Source organism: Miniopterus natalensis, chromosome 7 (genome assembly GCF_054644295.1).
Source record: "Miniopterus natalensis isolate mMinNat1 chromosome 7, mMinNat1.hap1, whole genome shotgun sequence".
In the NCBI taxonomy this organism is placed as follows: domain Eukaryota; kingdom Metazoa; phylum Chordata; class Mammalia; order Chiroptera; family Miniopteridae; genus Miniopterus; species Miniopterus natalensis.
In genome coordinates this window covers 12,807,809-12,826,439 of record NC_142087.1, presented here as the reverse complement: position 1 = coordinate 12,826,439, position 18,631 = coordinate 12,807,809, and the positions used below count along the sequence as shown (strand labels likewise).

Genomic DNA, 18,631 nt, shown 5'->3' with positions numbered 1-18,631 from the left:
GAGAGAGTGTAAGGGAGGGAGGCGGAGAGTGAGAGAGAAACATCGATGTGTCTTGAGAGATACACATTGCATGGGTGCCTCCTGCATTCCCCTGGGAGGGGGCTGGGAGCAAACCCACAACCCAGGTAGGTGCCCTTGACTAGGAATCAAACCTGCGACCCTTCTGTGCACTCTAACCACTGGCCCACACCGGCCAGGACTCAGTTGCTTTTTTTAAAAAAAATACGTCTGTATTGATTTCAGAGAGAAGGAGGGGGAGAGAGAGAGATAGAAACATCAGTGATGAGAGAGTCATTGATGGCTGCCTCCTGCATGCCCCCGACTGGGGATCGAGCCTGCAGCCTGGGTATGTGCCCTGACTGGGATTCAAACCTCGAGTTGGTGCTCAACCGCTGAGCCATGCCTGCCGGGTGTCAGTTGCATTTTTATACACCAATAATGAACTATAGAAAGGGAAACTGAAAAAACAATCCCATTCACAACTGCTTCAAAAAGAATAAAATACCGAGGAATAATTTAACCAAGGAGGTAAAAGACCTGTGTGTGGAAAATTATGACACTGAAGAAACAAACTGAGGAAATTACAAGTAAGTGGGTTTGTATTGTGGTCATGGACAGGAAGAATTAACATCGTTAAAATGTCCATACTACCCAAAGCAATCTGCAGATTCAGTGCAGTTTCTTTTAAGATACCAGTGGAGTATTTCATAGAACTAGAACAGCTGTTTCAGAAGTTTGTATGGAACCACAAAGACCCCTAGTAGCAACAGTGGTCCTGAGAAAGAAGGGCTTTTTTTTGGGGGGGAATGCTTACCATTTGCAGGCTCAGTGTTGGTGTGTTTACATGTATACTCATTTAACCATCACAACCTTGTAAGGCATTATGTTTCCTTTTCTTTCCATACACACTTGAAACCTAGCAATTTTAAATTAAACCATGTTAGTTGGTTTAATTTAAAGTTAGTTGTGAGTAAACAAACAAAACCCAGTTTAGCCCTCAAGCGTGTGTGGTGGGAACTGCACTTGTATTTTTCTTTGGTTCCATTTCTGTAACTTGAACTACAAGTCAGATATGAAAATTAGAGTTTAACGCTAACATTGACTTTCTAGCACCTGGGTATTGTTTGGTTGGATTAGAACGGGCGGTGGGGCATAGCTTTTGTATTCCGATATTTTTCTAATGTTACAGATTCCGCCCCCCCAAGCATATTCAGTCAGAAGTCTTTGTGAAAGGACACATTGATAAGATGGTTCTTACCATGAAATCTGTTTTCTTAGACTGATATTTTTGGTTAATTAAGTAATGGTTATAAAAAGAATCACTGTCTGACTTTGGATATGAAAAGTAGCCAAATAATATAGCTTGCTGTGTATTTGGATATACTGTGAACATTGGATTTTCTTGATGAGACAGCATTACCTCTTTTGGTACTTATGAATTTTTGGTTCATTCTTTTTGGTGGGTAAATTTTCTAAAAATGGTGGTTATATAAGTAAACCCTTTTCAAGTGAAACAAAATTTACTCAGCATGCTTGTTTGTTCTTCCCACTTTTCTTCAAGGTTTATTTAAAAACCAGAGAGCTTTGTATCTTCACTCTCCCTCCCCTACCCTGACCCTCACTCAGGGAACAAGTTTAATATCCAACTGAGAGTCTCAGTTGTAATGTTTTGATGCTCTTTCTTATTTCATTGATCTAGAAAGTAACTACATAATTTGCCCTCATGTTTTCCTGTAGTTAAATACAATGTTAATCTGCTTTTGTAAGTCTCTGGGAAGAAGCCTTTATTTAATTTGCTATTTGGTAGACTTGTTGCTGTAGTCCTCATATATAAATTAAGTCAACAAATTGAGTGTGGGCAGTTATATCTCCAAGAACTTCCTATTCATCTATTTTTAGTTCTTGGGCAGTTGGTAGTGGAGTGTTAGTTTAGCACCTGTCTTCCCAACAAGAAACACTGAAAAGTATTATCAAAGACATTAGTTTTCCTAAAGAGAAATTTTACTATTAAATTTTTATTATAAAATAGCATATTCTTATGAAGATCTATAGTCTTTACGATGTATACTCTGGAGATATACCTGAAATTAATTTGGGGATATTTTTTGACATATGTCACCTTTGGTTTGTATTGTGTGTATTTCTTTTTTTTTAATCCTCATCTGAGGATATTTTTTCCATTGCTTATCAGAGAGAATGGAAGGGGCTAGGGAGGGAAGGAGAGAGAGAGAGAAAAAGAAACATTGATGTGAGAGAGACACATCGATTCGTCTCCTCCCTTACACCAACCTGGACCAGAGATTGAGCCTGCAACCTTGGCTGGAATCAAACCTGGGACCCTTCAGTCCTCGGGCCAACACTTTAATCACTGAGCCAAACTGACTAGGGGTGTGTATGTTTCATTTCATTTTGATTTTATTCTTTCTTGCATTAATTTTAGGCTAAAGAGCCATTTTCATGTGTGAATATGTCCATAATGTTTTTTACCATTATAATACATTCTAAGAAACTTGCCCAAATTTTTTGCTTTACCAAATATTATTTGAAATTAGCAGATCTCAACTGGGTATGAGTATCAACTAATTGTTTATAAAGAGAAACTTTGCTGTAATGGTATTTTAAATTTTTGACTTACATTTGAACACTTTTATGTATACTCATAATGTTTAACTAACTTACCTTCCAAAAAAAGCCAGTAAAATGCCCTTTCCACATTTTTATGTTTTTATCTTACTTTAGCAGTGCTACTTTAAAAATCCAAGCATTAAGGTCATCGTTGGTTTTAACTAATACTTTACTGTATTCGTTCATTTTTGCAATTTAGAAAGGACTTTGATTTATATTCTCGTATATAATACATAGCATATATTTTCATATTTAACATGTGTAAAATATAAACCAGCATAATAAAAGGACCACCATGAACTACCATACAGCTTAAGAATTAGAACATAAACAATATTATTGTACCCACCTATAATTTCCTTCCTATATCATTCCTTTTTTCTGAATTTTGAATTTATTATTTCCTTGCCTTAAAAATTTTTTTATCGCCTATACATATCCCTAAACAGTGCATTACTTGTGCTTTTTCTTGAGTTCTGAAAATATTGATGTTGCCTTTTAAGATTTATCCATATTATTATATATTTAATTCATTTTCACTGCTGTATAATAATCTGTTGGGTGAATATGCCACAGTGTATCCATTTTTATGTCAAAGGACATTTGCCATTATGAACATGTGATACATTGGGCATTTATATATTTATATGTCTCCTGGTACATAAGTTGAAGGGTTTATGTAGGATATATTTTAGGGAGTGGAATTGTTGAGATATAATAATATGTGGATTTTCAGCTTTATAGCATTTATTGTTTCTTCAGATACCCTTTTTTTGTTGTGATTCTTTTAATTAAGGTGTAATTTATATAACAATTATATATACAATTATATAATTTATATATACAATTAACCTTATAATGTGTACAATTCAGTGGCATTTAGTGTGTTAACAATAAATGAAATTTATTGTGATGTGTATCCATCACCTCTCTAATTTCAAAATCTTCACTCCAGAAAAAACACACCGTTGCCCATTAAGTAATTACTCCCCATTCCCTCCTCTCCCCCATCCCCTGGTAATGGCTAATCTGCTTTTTGTCTCTGTGGATTTGCCTATTCTGGATATATCATAAAAATGAAATCATATAGTATCTGACCTTTTGTGTCTGGGTTCTTTTACTTAGCATATTGTTTTTGAGCTTTATCCAGATTGAAACATGTATCAGCATACCTCCTTTTTGTAGCTGAATAATATTCCAGAGAGTGTGTGTGTGTGTGTGTGTGTATGCCACAATTTATTGCTTTATCCACTGATGGGCATTTGTTTTATTTCCAGTTTTTAGCTATAAAAGACTTATAGATGATGCTATAATCATTTGTGTGCAAGTTTTTTGTGCATGTTTTCATTTCTCTCAGGTGTATACCTAAGGAGTGGAATTGCTGATGCTTGTTTTTGACTGTTTCTTGCTTGATAATTTTCTTTAAAATTTTTTTTTTTTAAATTTATTGATTGATTTTTTTAGAGAGAGAGGGAGGGAAAGGGAGAGATCGATTTGTTGCTCCACTCATTTATGCATTCATTGGGTGATTCTTGCATGTGCCCTGACTGGGGATCAAACCTGCAACTGCAATCTAAGAGTATTGGGAGGACGTTCTATCCAACTGAGCTACCTGGCCAGGGCAATAATTTTCTTTTGGTGTGTAGGTTTTTTTTACATTCTTTATTTGAAAATTCCAGTATTATAAATCTTTGGAAATATAAATGTTTTATATCTCTCCTTCATTGAGGCTTGTTTTCTTATGTGCTTGCTGCTCTGATGGACAGTTTGTATTTGATCTTAGTCTGTGGGAATCTTAGGGGCCTAGACTGGGTATTCTTTGCTCCAGAGAAAATTTCTTTTGCTTCTGCTAGTGCCAGGGATTGCCATGTACCTAGGAAAACTTTAGCTCTTTTCCCTAGCCTAATGTGACCGTCTCTGGTTCAAGCCTCCTCACTTTACTGCTGACCGAAGCTCTCCTTTCTGAGCTATCTCAGAGCTGATAATAGTCCTTAGACCTTTTCTTTCACATTTGCTCCCTGCACCCTGTAAATAGACCTTTTCTTTCACATTTGCTCACTGCACCCTGTTCCTGCTCCAATATCAGTTTACTTGTTTGTTTTTCTTTTGAGATTGCTAGGCACCCAGGAAATAGGAACAGTGTGTTAAATTACCTCGTCTACCTGGCCAGCATGCTCAGTGGTTAGAGCATTGGCCTATGCATCGGAGGGTCACGGGCTCGATTCCAGGTCAGGGGCATGTACCTGGGTTACAGGTCCAATCCCGGCTCCTGGTTGGGGTGCCTGTGGGAGGCAGCCTATCAATGTGTCTCTGTCATGTTGATGTTTCTCTCTCCCTGCCCCCCTCCGTTCCACTCTCTCTAAAAAAAATTAATGGAAAAAAATATCTTCATTCCTTGGGTGAGGATTTAAAAAAAAATTACTTCATCTAAGAGAGAGTCATTTTGTTGTAAGGGTTCCCCCCCCTTTTTTTAAATCCTCATCTGAGGATGTGTTTATTGATTTGTATGTGCCCCATCTGGGGACCATCCGCAACCTAGGTATGTGCCCTGACTGGAATCAAACCTGCAACCTTTTGGTGTATGCGATGACACTCCAACCAACTGAGCCACCCAGCCAGGGCAGGAGGACCCTTTTGAGTAGCTCAGTGAATAAAAGAGATCTTGGTAGATCTTCCAAAGTGGATAAAATGTATGCATTTAGAAATCTGATCAGTTTTTCTTGAGGAAATTTTGATTGGAAATACTTAAGAGCAGTACGTTAGTAAAATGCAAACTTTCAGTAGAGCCGTTGTTTTCTTCTTGGATGTTCCTTATATAAGTGTTGGATATTTTGTGTGTGTGTGTTTTTTAAAATGTTCTGTGGTTGAAAGCACAAGACTAGATCTAAATAACTTATGCCATAAATTTCATAGTGGTGGCTTCATTCTGTATTGAAGTGAAATAAAAGATTGAACAAAAAATAGCCCCTGTTGAAACTGCTGATGAAATGTAAATTGTGAGAAGTAATATAATTACTAATATTTATGGGGTGTTTATATGTGCCAGGCAGTGTTCTAAATGTTTATATGTTAGCCCGGCCGGGCGTGGCTCAGTGGTTGAGCATCGACCTAGGATCCAGGAGACCGAGGTTTGATTCCCGGTCAGGGTACATGCCTGGGTTACGGGCTCAATCCCCAGTCAGGGGCGTGCAGGAGGCAGCTGATCAATGACTCTCTCATCATTGATGTATCTCTCTCTCTCTCTCTCCTTCCTCCCCTCTCCTTTCCTTTCTCTGAGATCAATAAAGATATATTAAAAATAAATAAATAAATAAATAAATAAATAAATAAATAAATAAATAAATAAATAAATAAATGTTTATATGTTAAATTCTTACAATGTTCTATGAAATAGGTGTCATTATTGTCCCCATTTTGTAAATAAGTTAAAAGGCACAGGAAAGGCAAGTCTACTTTTCTGAAGTCACAAAGTTAGTACATGATGAAGCTAGGATACAGACCCAGGCAGTCTGACTTCAGAGTCCATATGATTAAATATTATGCTTTACTATAGTAAAAGAGAAAGTTTAGAAGTAGTAGTTACTGGTAGATTTAAATGGATAGTTCCAAATGGTTTTCTTAATTTTTGAGAAATGTAGGATACCAGTTGACCTATTTTAGTAACTTATGCTAGATATTTTGTTTTTTCTGATTTCATTTATATTTTATTTATCAGCTGTTTTAAGGGAATATATTCCATCTAAAAATAATTCTTTTTTATTTTTATTTTTTATATCTTTATTGATTTCAGAGAGAGGAAAGGAGAGGGAGAGAGAGAGAGAAACATCAATGATGAGAGAGTCATTGATCGAGCCCACAACCCGGGCATGTGCCCTGACCAGGAATCGAACCCCAATTGCCTGGATCCCAGGTCGACGCTCAACTGCTGAGCCATGCCTGGCCGGGCTAAAAATAATTCTTTTTTTTTTTTAATATATCTTTATAGATTTCAGAGAGAGGAAAGGAGAGGGAGAGAGACAGATAGAAACATCAATGATGAGAGAGTCATTGATCGGCTGCAGCCCGCAACCCGGGCATGTGCCCTGACCAGGAATTGAACCCTGATCGCCTGGATCCCAGGTCGACGCTCAACTGCTGAGCCACGCCTGGCTGGGCTAAAAATAATTCTTATAAAACTGAACTGTACCCTTTTCTTCATTTTATCACCTTTTTAAAAACTATTTTAACAGCTTTATTGATATGTATTTTATATTTCATAAAATTCTCCCATTTCAAGTATACAATTTAGTGGTTTTTAGTAATTTTTTTTATTAATATGTCTTTCTTGATTTCAGAGAGAGGAAGGAAGAGGGAGAGATAGAAACATTAATGATGAGAGAGTCATTGATTGGCTGCCCCCTGCAAGTCCCCCACTGGGGGTCGAGCCCACAACCAGGGCATATGCCCTCACTGGGAATCGAACCGCAATATCCTGGATCATAGGTTGATGCTCAACTGCTAAGCTACGCCGGCTGGGAGGTTTTTAGTAATTTATTTGAATAATCCAACCTTTACTATAAATCAGGTTTAGAACATTTTCATCTCCCCAGTAAGATCCCTTTTGCTTTTTTATAGGAAACCCTATTCTCACCTCCAACCTCAGGCAACCACTAATCTATTTTGTCTTTAAAAATTTGTCTTTTCTAGACATGTTATATATGTAAATGAAATCTTATAATATGTTGTTTTTTGTGTCAGGCTTCTTTCTCTTACCATAATAATTTTAGGTTCATCCATGACAGCATGTTTCAATATTTTATTACCTTTTATTACCAAATAGTTTTCCATTGCATAGATATACCACACTTTATGTATTCACCTCTTCTGTTTTTCAAAACATAAAATATTTGTAGAATAGATGAGATACTTGCCCACTTTGCTGTATAGTATAATGGTGACGCAACATCTCTTTAAGAAGTTCATCTATTAATATTTATATGCATATATGCACAACCCAAGGACACGGACAATGGTGGGGAGAGGGACTGGGGAGGGGGAAGGGACAGGGTGGAATGGGTCATTGGGGAGAAAAAGGGACATCTGTAATATTTTAAACAAAAATAAAATTTTTTTTAAAAAGTTCATCTATTAATTATGCTTTGGAGTAATACAGTGAGGATTTCACTGTTTGAATTATGAGTATTCATAAGGGCTATTGTTCTTTAACTAAATGGACCTAGACTATTAAACTTAAGTTCTTGTTTCTGCATGTTATAGTTTTTTCTTCTGTGTTGTTGTGGCAGTGTGCCTGCCTCTAGCAGCTTCCTTCTAATGTTTTATAGTATACAGGCCCTTACTGAATACCAGGGTTAATTCCCATGAATAAAATTTGAACAAAGTGTGAACATTGTGGCATTCATTTTGGTCACTTGAAGACCCATTTGTGCCTTTCCTATTCTTGAAGCTGTTTTCCAGGCCCCAGCATAAGAAATATGTTACTGGTTTTTCTGTTTTCAGAATCTTTTTATTAATCCTTCTGCTAGTGATCAGTGCTTTTTTAAAAATAAGGTATTTGGAATACAAAAATGGCTAAAATAATTAGATTTGTATTAGAATTAAGCAGACATATATTTCAAGGAAGACAGAAGTAGCCCAAGAATGATATACCTTGACTAATTAACATTTCTTACACATAAGCATTTGCACAAAATTTTGGTAAAATTTTTCTTATTTCAATCCTATGAACGTTTATCACATTTTCCTTTTAAATGTCATGTTGGAATTCAACTAAGTTCTAGTATGTTCTTTATTAGAAAGATTTAATAAAAGACTTTTCTTACAGAGCATGTTTAGAAAAAAACATGAATACCACTTTTGAAACTCATTTTTTGTCTAAATTTTATTGATGGTAAAGGTGCTTCACAGAATGATGATGGCTCCAGACCGAAGGAGGAAACAAGGTAAGATTTTATTTACTGTTTATCAAGAATGCAGAAAGAGACAAGTGAAAATGAATATTCATTTTAGTAAAAATATCAAGTTTGGATTGATATAAGAATAAATGGCTCAAAAAATTCAGGCTCAAGGTAAGAGAGGAAGTATTTATGAAAGATTCAAGACTCTTAGCTTATCTGACTGCAGTTCCTTGGAGTAGGACAGGATACCCAGATTACTCATACTTCCTTCAGCTTGTAGAAAGTTAATATATTGGCATTTTTTCAAAGGCAGGGAGTTCAGAATCCCAGGGCCATCAGTAGGCTGTTAAATTTATTTTCTAGGAAAGCTAAGACACAAGCATTGGGTACATATGAAGGTCACCACTAGCTGTAGCATCTTCTGGGCCTTCAGTAAAAGGGGGCAGAGATTTGAACCAGATGTTTGTTCTTAGCCTAGATTCAGTGCTTTCATGTGCCCATCTGCCTTTAGTCTAAGGCCTGAAAGTATTGAATGTCTGGGTTGTGTTAACTTGACTTAACAGACCTTAAGTGTTTATTGGTTTTCCTGGAAACTAGCAATGGGAGATAAATTAGGAAAAGAGATGATCCTACTTTTAAAGGTACATTGGAGTTTGTTGTACTTGTCTATTTACTCTTTTAAAAATATTTTTGTTGCTTTTTAGAGAGAGAGGCGGGGGGAGAGAAACATCAGTGTGAGAGAATGACACTGATCAGCTGCCTCCTGCATGATCCCCTACTGGGGAATGAGCCCAAAACCTTGGCATGGGCCCTGACTAGGAATCAAACTGGCAACCTTGGTGCATGGGACAAAGCCCAACCAACTGAGCCACACCGTCCAGTACTCTATTTACTTTTGTGATGTATGAAAATTTCATAATAAAAAGTTTAGAAGAGAATTCATTAAGATCTTTAGGAAAATCAAAGTTAATAAAGCTGTTGTGTTTTACCTAATGGGGATCCGCCTTCACAGAGTCACTCCTGTGACAAAGAATCATCTCCTAATTCCAAAAGTAGTGTAGAATATTAAGGGGTAGTAACTTCTTGGCCAGGAAAAATATTTTATTTCTCACTGTGAGTAAAAAGCAGTGGAATAGTTTTTTATTTTTATTTTTTTAAAATATATCTTTATTGATCTTAGAGAGAGGAAAGGAAAGGGAGGGAGAGAGATAGAAACATCAATGATGAGAGAGTCTTTGATCCAGCCCACAACCCAGGCATGTGCCCTGACTGGGAACCGAACCCGGATTGCCTGGATCCCAGGTCAACACTCAACTGCTGAGCCACGCCCGGCCGGGCTAGAATAGTTTTTAAAAATTACATAAATGTCTCTGTAGATTAGAAGACAACTTATGCCTCTTTTTATTTTATTTTTATTTTTTTTAATTTATTTTTTAAAAATATATCTTTATTGATTTCAGAGCGAGGAAAGGAGAGGGAGAGAGAGAGAGACAGATACATCAATGATGAGAGAGCCATTGATCAAGCCCACAACCGGGCATGTGCCCTGACCAAGAATCGAACCCTGATCACCTGGATCCCAGGTCGACGCTCAACCGCTGAGCCATGTCCGGCCGGGCTATGCCTCTTTTTAATTTTATGTTTAATGGAAGATTTTTTTTTTTTTAATCCTCACCCAAAGGTATTTTTTCCATTGCTTTTCAGAGAGAGTGGAAGGGAGAGAGAGAGAGAGAGACATCAATGTGAGAGAGAGACACATTTATTGGTTGCTTCCGGCATGTGCCCCCACAGGCACTGCGGATTAAGCCTGCCACCAAGGTACATGCCCTTGACCAGAATCAAACCTGAGACCATTCAATCCGCATGTTGACTCTCTAACCACTGAGCCAAACCAGTTAGGGCAATAGAAGATTTCTTGAATTCCTGAAATGTTCCACATAAAAATGTTTTAATATTTCAATTTGCTTTTGTTAATTAACTCCTCTTTTGTATAATAAACCTGTATTTTTGCATTAATAAATGAGAATATGCTGTAATTTTATATGCCCATTGACAGGTTCTGTCATGCCACTCTGTTGTTTCTTTTTTGCAAATCTCTTATAATACTTTTATGAAACCACTCTAGACAACTATAAATTTCTTGCAAAGGCATTGCTGTAGCCCTAGCTTCATGTCATTTATTTAATCCAGGGATGAGGAACCTATTTTATGCCAAGGGCCATTTGGAATTTATAACATCATTCATGGGCCAAACAAAATTATTAACTTAAAAATTAGCTATGAAAAAAGCTTCTAGATTTATTGAATTTTGAGTCCTGCCTGCAGTTGCCTTGGCAGGGCCAGACCAAATGATTTCGAGGGCCAGACATTCCCTGGCGCTGATAATCCATGCTTTACATCTTCCCAAGTGAATCAGTTATAAGTAATCTGAGGAACAGTGTCTTCTAGGTTTCTAAGACTGCCAGACTAGTCTTTGTGCATGTCTTTTGTGTTAAGCATGAATTCTTTTGCATTAGGTTGTGTTTTTTTTGTTTTTTAAAAAATATGTATCTTTATTGATTTCAGAGAGAGGAAAGGAAAGGGGGAGAGAGATAGAAACATCAATGATGAGAGAAACATTGATTGGCTGCCTCCTACACGCCCCCCGTGGGGATTGAGCCTGCTACCCGCGCACGTTCCCTCACTGGGAATCAAACTGTGATCTCCTGGATTATAGGTCGATGCTCAATTGTTGAGCCATGTTGGCTGTGCCCTTTACATTAGCTTTTATTTCAGAGTGTATCTCTGAGATGATTGGTTTGAAAAGCATTTTGTAAACTGTCAAGTGCTGTTTAAGTGTTACTACACAACAGTCCTGGCCATGACTGGCTTTTCCCCTTTGGTTTTATTTACAGACTTAATAACTAGACGACTAAAAAGCAGGGCACTATATATCCAGTGAACAATGGCTTCTGCTCCTCCCTGCCCCAGCTATCATTTAAGAAGTTTTCTAAACAGCTTTAGGTTGTTTACCATTTTGTCCCAATTCAAGCACTGTAGGTATTGTGAATATAATCTTGGTCTGCTTTCTCCCATAACATGTCTGGATGTTTTATATCTCTCAGTGTTGTCTTCTGTCATTTTTATGACGTACCAAGATGCTTGGTGCTTGGTGTTTAAGATGTTGTTAGAAGTGCCTTCTTGACTTTTTTATTTGTATCCTTTTTTTTTTTTTTTTTAAACTTAGAGGAAGGAAGGGAAGGAAGGAAGAAAAAAAAAAGAGCAAGGAAGGAAGGTAGGTGGGTAGACAGTTATGAAAGAGACATCCATTAGTTGCCTCCTGTACATGCCCCGATCAGAGATCGAACTGCAATCTAGGTATGTGCTTTGACCAGGAATCGAACCCGAAACTTTTTCATGTATTGGACGACACTCCAACCAACTGAGCCACCTGGCCACAGCAGTAGCTAATTTCTTTTAAAGACAGTAGTGTGATGAATTCACACTGACAGTTCTATATAGTATATTGGTTTCCCAAATCCCATGTCAGGTTTGAGTTTCATACTTATTAAAGGAACTAAAATAAACCAGTGCTATTTTAGTTTAGGCATGTTTCTGAAACTTCACAGTACATTAGAATCATCTGGAGGACTTGTCTAACCATAGATGGCTAAGGCTCATCTTCAGTTTTTGATTTGTTACATCTAGGTTGGAGCCCAAGATTTTCTTTTTTTTTTAAAATATGGTTTTATAGAGAGGAAGGGAGGGTGGGGGGGAGAAACATCGATCAGTTGCTTCCCGAACGTAGCCTGATGGGACCAAACCCGAAACCTGGGCATGTGCCCTGACTGGGAATTAAACTGGCGACCTTTTGGTGCAAGGGATGATGCTCCGAGCCACACCAGCCAGGACAAGATTTGTTTTTCTCACAAGTTTCCTGGTGATGCTGCTGCTGCTAGACCAGAAAAGACATGTTTCTTAGATTATAACAAATTATTACGGGAAATCTATTTAGTTATATAATAAAGCTATTTCTTGAAAATCCAGGCTTGTAGAATGTGCCAGAAATGTCACTATCTTCATTCCATATTCTTTTACTTCAGAGCTAGTTTGAATCTTTTTTTTTAGAACAGTTTTTTATTATTAAAAAATAATACACGATTGTTTTTAAAAATGTAAATCATTGTATAAAATGTGTAAAAACTTCATGGAAGAAATAGCATTTGACTTAAGATCATAAAGCATAGTTACAATTTGGGTATGCATGTCTTGGAGGAATTGGAGAGAGGGCGGAGTTCTAGGTGGAAGGAAGAAAAACAATCACGGAGGTGGGAAAGAACACAGGGTATTTTATTAGAATTCTTCAGTGAATGTTTGCCTGAAAGTAGACTAATTGAAAGCAGGCACGCTGGCCGGACTGGCTCAGTTGGTTGGAGTGTCATCCAGTACATAGAAAGGTCACAGTTTCAGTTCCTAGTCAGGGCATATTTGGGATGATTTTTTAATCAACTGAGCTACCTGGCCAGCGCTGATTTATACTAATGAGGGGAAGACACTTTTTTGTCATCTGAGTCATTGGGAATGAAAACCTCAGTGGGCCCAGTGGAAAATTTATTAGCACCTTTTGTAGAACAGCCTATCTACCCCTTTAATTCAGTATTTTACCTAGTTTATTTACTCTACTAAAATACCTCTGATTTCTCAACTGGAACGTTCTCCAACGTTACTTGTCCCCAGAGAGCAGTAGTGGAAAAAGTAAATGAAGGATTAATTGTAGTGAAAAGATTGCTTGGGGGAGGGGGAAAGTACTGGGTAAGAGTGAAATAATTAAAGGTATTAGGAAAAGTAGCCTACAATGGACCTGATGGAATATGAAAATAGAGGAGGGGGTGTTAAAAGTCATCATGAGAGTGAATAAAAGATACAGTAGGAGGCAGGTAGAGGAGTAGAAGGTTGTAGATAGAGGGATCTCAAAGTTTAAGATCTACACAGAGGAGCAGTTGTAAGAATTAAAGAAATTTAAGAAGTCATCATACTGCATGGGTTGTCAGATAATTATGTTGAGGAAATGAGGTCAAGATATTAGAAGGGTGGGCCCTGGTCTAGTAGTTTAGTTGGTTAGAGCATCGTCCCAATACTCCAAGGTTGCGAGTTCGATCTCCAGTCAGGGCACATACAAGAATCAACCAATGAGTGCATAAGTAAGTGGAACAACAAATCGATGTTCTCTCTCTGTCTCCCTCTCGCTCTCTAAAATCATTAAAAAAAAAAAAAAAAAAGGTGAACAGCATGAATGTTAAAAATCTCTAAGATTTTAATTCTCAAAAACAGAACGTAGCATTTTTAGAATTCATTTTCTGCTGCCCTTTTGTCATAGCAGAATTACTTCATGTCCTGAACACTCCCCGTCTCTCACATCCCTAAAATTTGACTACCACTGTATGTGCAATTTAGTGTGAATTTTGTAGTTGAGAAGGTTTTTTGGAATCATTTACTCCAGGTAATGCTCAGAGTCTCAAAGGGGTCTAGACTCAAACTGGGTTTGGAACCTCATCAGCTAGGGGTAGGGGAGCAGTGTTAAAACTGATTCTTCCTGCATTTAGTTCATATTCTGAGGTGGCTTGGCCTTCCTGCAGGCAATTAGCACTAACCAGGTGCTGATTGCCAGTTAATAAGCTGTTCCCTTTATTACAAATAAGCATTTGAGGAACCCCCAAAGCATTGTTTGTCATACTGTACTGTTTACACATATCTGGAGATCTTGTTAAAATGCTAGTTCAGATACAGTAGGTCGAGAGTGGAGTCCAAGATTGTACGTTTTTCACAGGCTCATATGTACTGCCCTTGGCTTCTGGTTCAAAGATCATACTTTAAGGAGAAAGGCCCTAAAGTACTTCTGGGAACATAGTTTGAAATAATTTAATAAATGGTGCTGCCTCTCTATTTTGGTTTCTGAAATCTATTAGCTTTTATTTTCAGGTTTGTTATGGATTATGGTTCAGGATTATGTGCAGTGGTTTGCTGCTTACTAGATAGTAGGTATCAGAGCCTTAGCTGGGACATCTGCCAACTGCTTTCTGATCCATGACTAGATTCCCCCGGGAAAAGGAATCAACTATACTTAGCTGGTGGAGTAATAAAGTTCAAAATGACATTTCCTCTTAGTGTCTTCTCCCTTCTTTCTTTCCCTCCAGTTGATGTCATTGCTTTGAAAAAATGATAATTCCTTTAATAAAGGTCTTTGGGCACCTCTCCTCTAGATCATTAACTTTGAACATTTTGTATAGCATTTTCTGGGATGGGAGGAGAGTGTCCCCTGGGAAATAAGTGTACTTCTTTCTCCTGCCATGGAATAGCCCTGCCCCAAATTTGCCCCAAACCTAAAAGCCAATGAAAATCAAGAAAATTGTGAAGTTATGTTTGCTTTTGATGAAATAGTGCTGTTTCTAAGACATTTGGGATTTTGAAAATTTGACTGTTTCTGCTTATACAGGGCTTCAGTAGACTTACTTGAAATCTGAACCAGCGTACCTAATAGTTTTGAATGGTCCCAAGTGCTTCTGTGCCCTAACTCATTCTATTTCTGGATTATATATATGACTTACATATATAACTTATATATAACTCTCAGGGTTATATATAAGACCCTACCTAAGGGCTGTTTGAGTATTTGATAAGACTGGCCAGAAATTAGAAAGGTTTTCTCAAACTTCTAAAACTTAAGTTTTGGTCTTCCTGCTAGTTTTTCCTAAATTAAAAGAGCATTGTTTTCTCCCTTCCCTTTCCTTTACCCCCTTCTTACCCAGAGTGAACACAAATGGATCAGAAGACCCAGAGGATGCAGGGTCTGGTGAAAATAGGAAGGTCAATGGGAATAATTCTCCATCACTCTCAAATGGTGGTTTTAAACCTTCTAGGCCTCCAAGACCTTCACGGCCACCTCCACCTACCCCACGTAGACCAGGTGTGTATTCCAGCCGTATACTAGGGATGTTGCTCTTATACTGTGATTGTAAATAATGTTATGTTTGGGAATTGATCCTCAGGTAAGTCTTAAGAACCCCTTTTAGGTTAGTTTTCTAGCTCTATTATTACATTAAAGATTTTGGCCAAGAATGCTCTTTTTTTATTTTTTTAAAAATATATCTTTATTGATTTCAGAGAGAGGGGGAGAGATAGAAACATCAGTGATGAGAGAGTCATTGACCGGCTGCCTCCTGCCTGCCCCCAATTGGGGATCGAGCCTGCAACCCGGGCATGTGCCCTGACTGGGAATCGAACCACAATCTCCTGGATCCTAGGTCGATGCTCAACCTGCTGATCCACGCCCGGCTGGGCTTTTTCTTTTTAAAAGCCTTATAAGACTTTATTTGAACCAAGCTGACAATTGTCAGGAAGCGAAATCTCTATAGATTAAGAAAATGCTCCAGAGAATAGCAATTTTGCACCTTATTTTATACATTAGAATCAAAGGAGGAGACATAAGGAGAGTTACATGAAATCAGTTGATGGTAGATTAGGGGGTGGGATTGGATAAAAAGTAAAACGGAGAGACACATACTTCTTTTACACCGGTGGGTAGAGGGTAGTTAAATTAATACAGTCCATAGAGATGGTATGTGTGCAACAAGATAACAATGAGGAGCTCTGTGGTTTCCAGCTCTGGTTCTGTCTGTGTGCCTTAAGAATGACTTTTCTCTAGGTAACTAAGACTTGTCTTTTCCCTAAGTTTTTCCTCCAGGGGTGACGTTAACAAGGCTTGTGCTCTATTCAGAATGAAAATCACATGTACATTATATAAACTATAGGCAGTACAGATAATAATGTAACTTTCTGTCAGGGTTTGTAACTGTTTGGACATTAGTATGCCATAGAATTAAGGGTCCGGTTGCTTATTCTCATTATATCCTATAGAAAGACAATTAATAAATGGCAAGTAATGCTAAATGATAATTCAGATTTTAAAGCAAAACTTATATAACAAATGAACATACTTCATGTGGTAAAAATGTAAACATCTACAGGTAGAATATCCATTTTTTTCCTGACTAGCCAGAACAAATCTTTAATCTTTTATTATTTCCCTCTGGTAGTATGTGGACAGGAAATGTAAAATAATTAAACCAAATATTAGAAAAGTAACTTGGTTGTCTACAAATTATTTTGTTAAATGACTTTGTGTTTAATTATACATCTTCCCCGTTTTTCTATAGATAATTGTGTTAACAATATATTCCCATTCTTCAAGATCATATACTACTTTGTCATAATATTGGTGACTTCCTCCAGGAATTGTTTTGTCAACAAATATTTCTTGAAGATATACTGTGTACCTAATAACCATCTTTATCAATCAGATCTTCCATATTATAACTAATATAAAAAATTGATCTCTGATCTGCAGGGTTTCAGAGGAGAGACAGTTTTAAGGATTTGGAAAATTACTAAGTGAACTTAATAATATCATGGAATACCAACACACCTATTCTAAAAGCATTTATTTCCTGTGGCATCAGGAAATCAGAATCTGTTCTTCATAATTAAAATAGAACATGGGATAGAAGAATCTAAAAAATGTAAACAAGCCTATTTAGTGAGACCATTGGCTGTTTCCCATTATTTATTTTAATTAAGTTCATCTTACCTGCATATCCACATACTAAATTTTATATTTTTCATCTACCTTTCTATTTTTTAAAGTTAAAATGTTATCCTAATTTCTGAAAATAAAAGATTGTTTTCCTGTTTTTTTCCAAATCTTTTATAGCATCTGTCAATGGGTCACCTTCTGCCACTTCTGAAAGTGATGGATCTAGTACAGGCTCTCTGCCACCAACAAATACAAATTCAAATACATCTGAGGGAGCAACGTCTGGATTAATAATTCCTCTTACTATATCTGGAGGCTCTGGCCCTAGGCCATTAAATCCTGTACCCCAAGCTCCTCTACCACCTGGGTGAGTAACTGCTTTTGGTTGACATTTGTTTTCTTTTGGTGACTGTATATACTTACTAATAAGGAAAATAATACTAAACTCCCATTCTTTAAAAAGCTGTCCTCAAGCAATTGTAACTGATTTTGGTGGGGATATAGAGTCAAACTGAACCCAAAAAAGTTCGCCATATTTGAAATTTTTACCCTCATTTCCAGGGCAAAGTAGAAGAATTTATTTATTTTTAACTGAAAGACTCTGAACCACGGAAAGGTTAACCAGGACCAAGTAGTAAAATAGTCACCTAATTCAAATTGCCTTTTTTAAGGGAAAAAAAGAAATCACTTTTTAAAGTAAAATAGGAAACTGAGAAAAATTAGTGCTCATAATCCCATTTTAATCACTGCTGGTTATTTTTAAAATTAATAATACTCTAATAGAATATATATGTGTATACATTGTGGCATTCACATTAATCCAGAGCTCAGAATGCTAAACTCTCTTGATGAAATTTTTTTTTTTTTTTTTAAATATATCTTTATTGATTTCAGAGAGAGGACAGGAAAGGGAGAGAGAGAGATAGAAACATCAATGATGAGAGAGTCATTGATCGAGACTGCAACCTGGGCATGTCCCCTGACCGGGAATCGAACCCCGATCTCCTGGATCCTAAGTTGACACTCAACCACTGAGCCACGCCCGGCCGGGCTCTTGATGAAAATTTTAATGGCTAAGCAAAGTATGTATTACTTGTGTGGTAGTTAGGCCATTTTCCTTTTGGAAAGCCTCCATGGGAAGCCAAATCAGAAAGTTGTTTGTGCAGGGCATACCAAAGAGAAGCTGAGTGCTCTTAGAATGATTGTCACTTTGAAGCCGTGATGGTTTAGTCCTCCACACTTTGGAGGTAAACCTACCAAGGAGACTAGAATACTCAGAATGACTTTGTCTGTTGCACGGTGCAGACACATCTGATTAGTCTTACTCTTTGCTTTCAGTGTGTCTGGAACCCAAATATTTCTTTGTCTTTCAGTTAGCAGTTCATTAGTTTTTCTTTAGATTTCATAGCTTTAATTACAGCTTTCTTTTCCACTCAAGTCCTGCATGTACCCTGATCAGATTGAGACAAAGTTTGTCTCCTAAGTGTGTCAACCTTAAGGCTCTTTAGAAATACAAGGCTTCTCCTGGAGCAGGTACTTGATA

At 37.2% G+C, this 18,631-nt stretch overlaps 1 protein-coding gene across 5 annotated transcripts in view; it reads left to right on the top strand.

Moving 5' to 3' along the window:
* Positions 1 to 18,631, top strand: part of ITCH (itchy E3 ubiquitin protein ligase) — a 94,858-nt gene that overhangs the window by 36,770 nt on the left and 39,457 nt on the right. For all 5 annotated transcript variants that reach the window (XM_087818784.1, XM_087818787.1, XM_087818783.1 and 2 more), the window contains 3 exons: positions 8,519 to 8,564; positions 15,305 to 15,462; positions 17,266 to 17,455. In XM_087818784.1, coding sequence (XP_087674910.1) covers positions 8,519 to 8,564; positions 15,305 to 15,462; positions 17,266 to 17,455 — 394 coding nt within the window. The remainder of the gene's footprint in view (positions 1 to 8,518; positions 8,565 to 15,304; positions 15,463 to 17,265; positions 17,456 to 18,631) is intronic.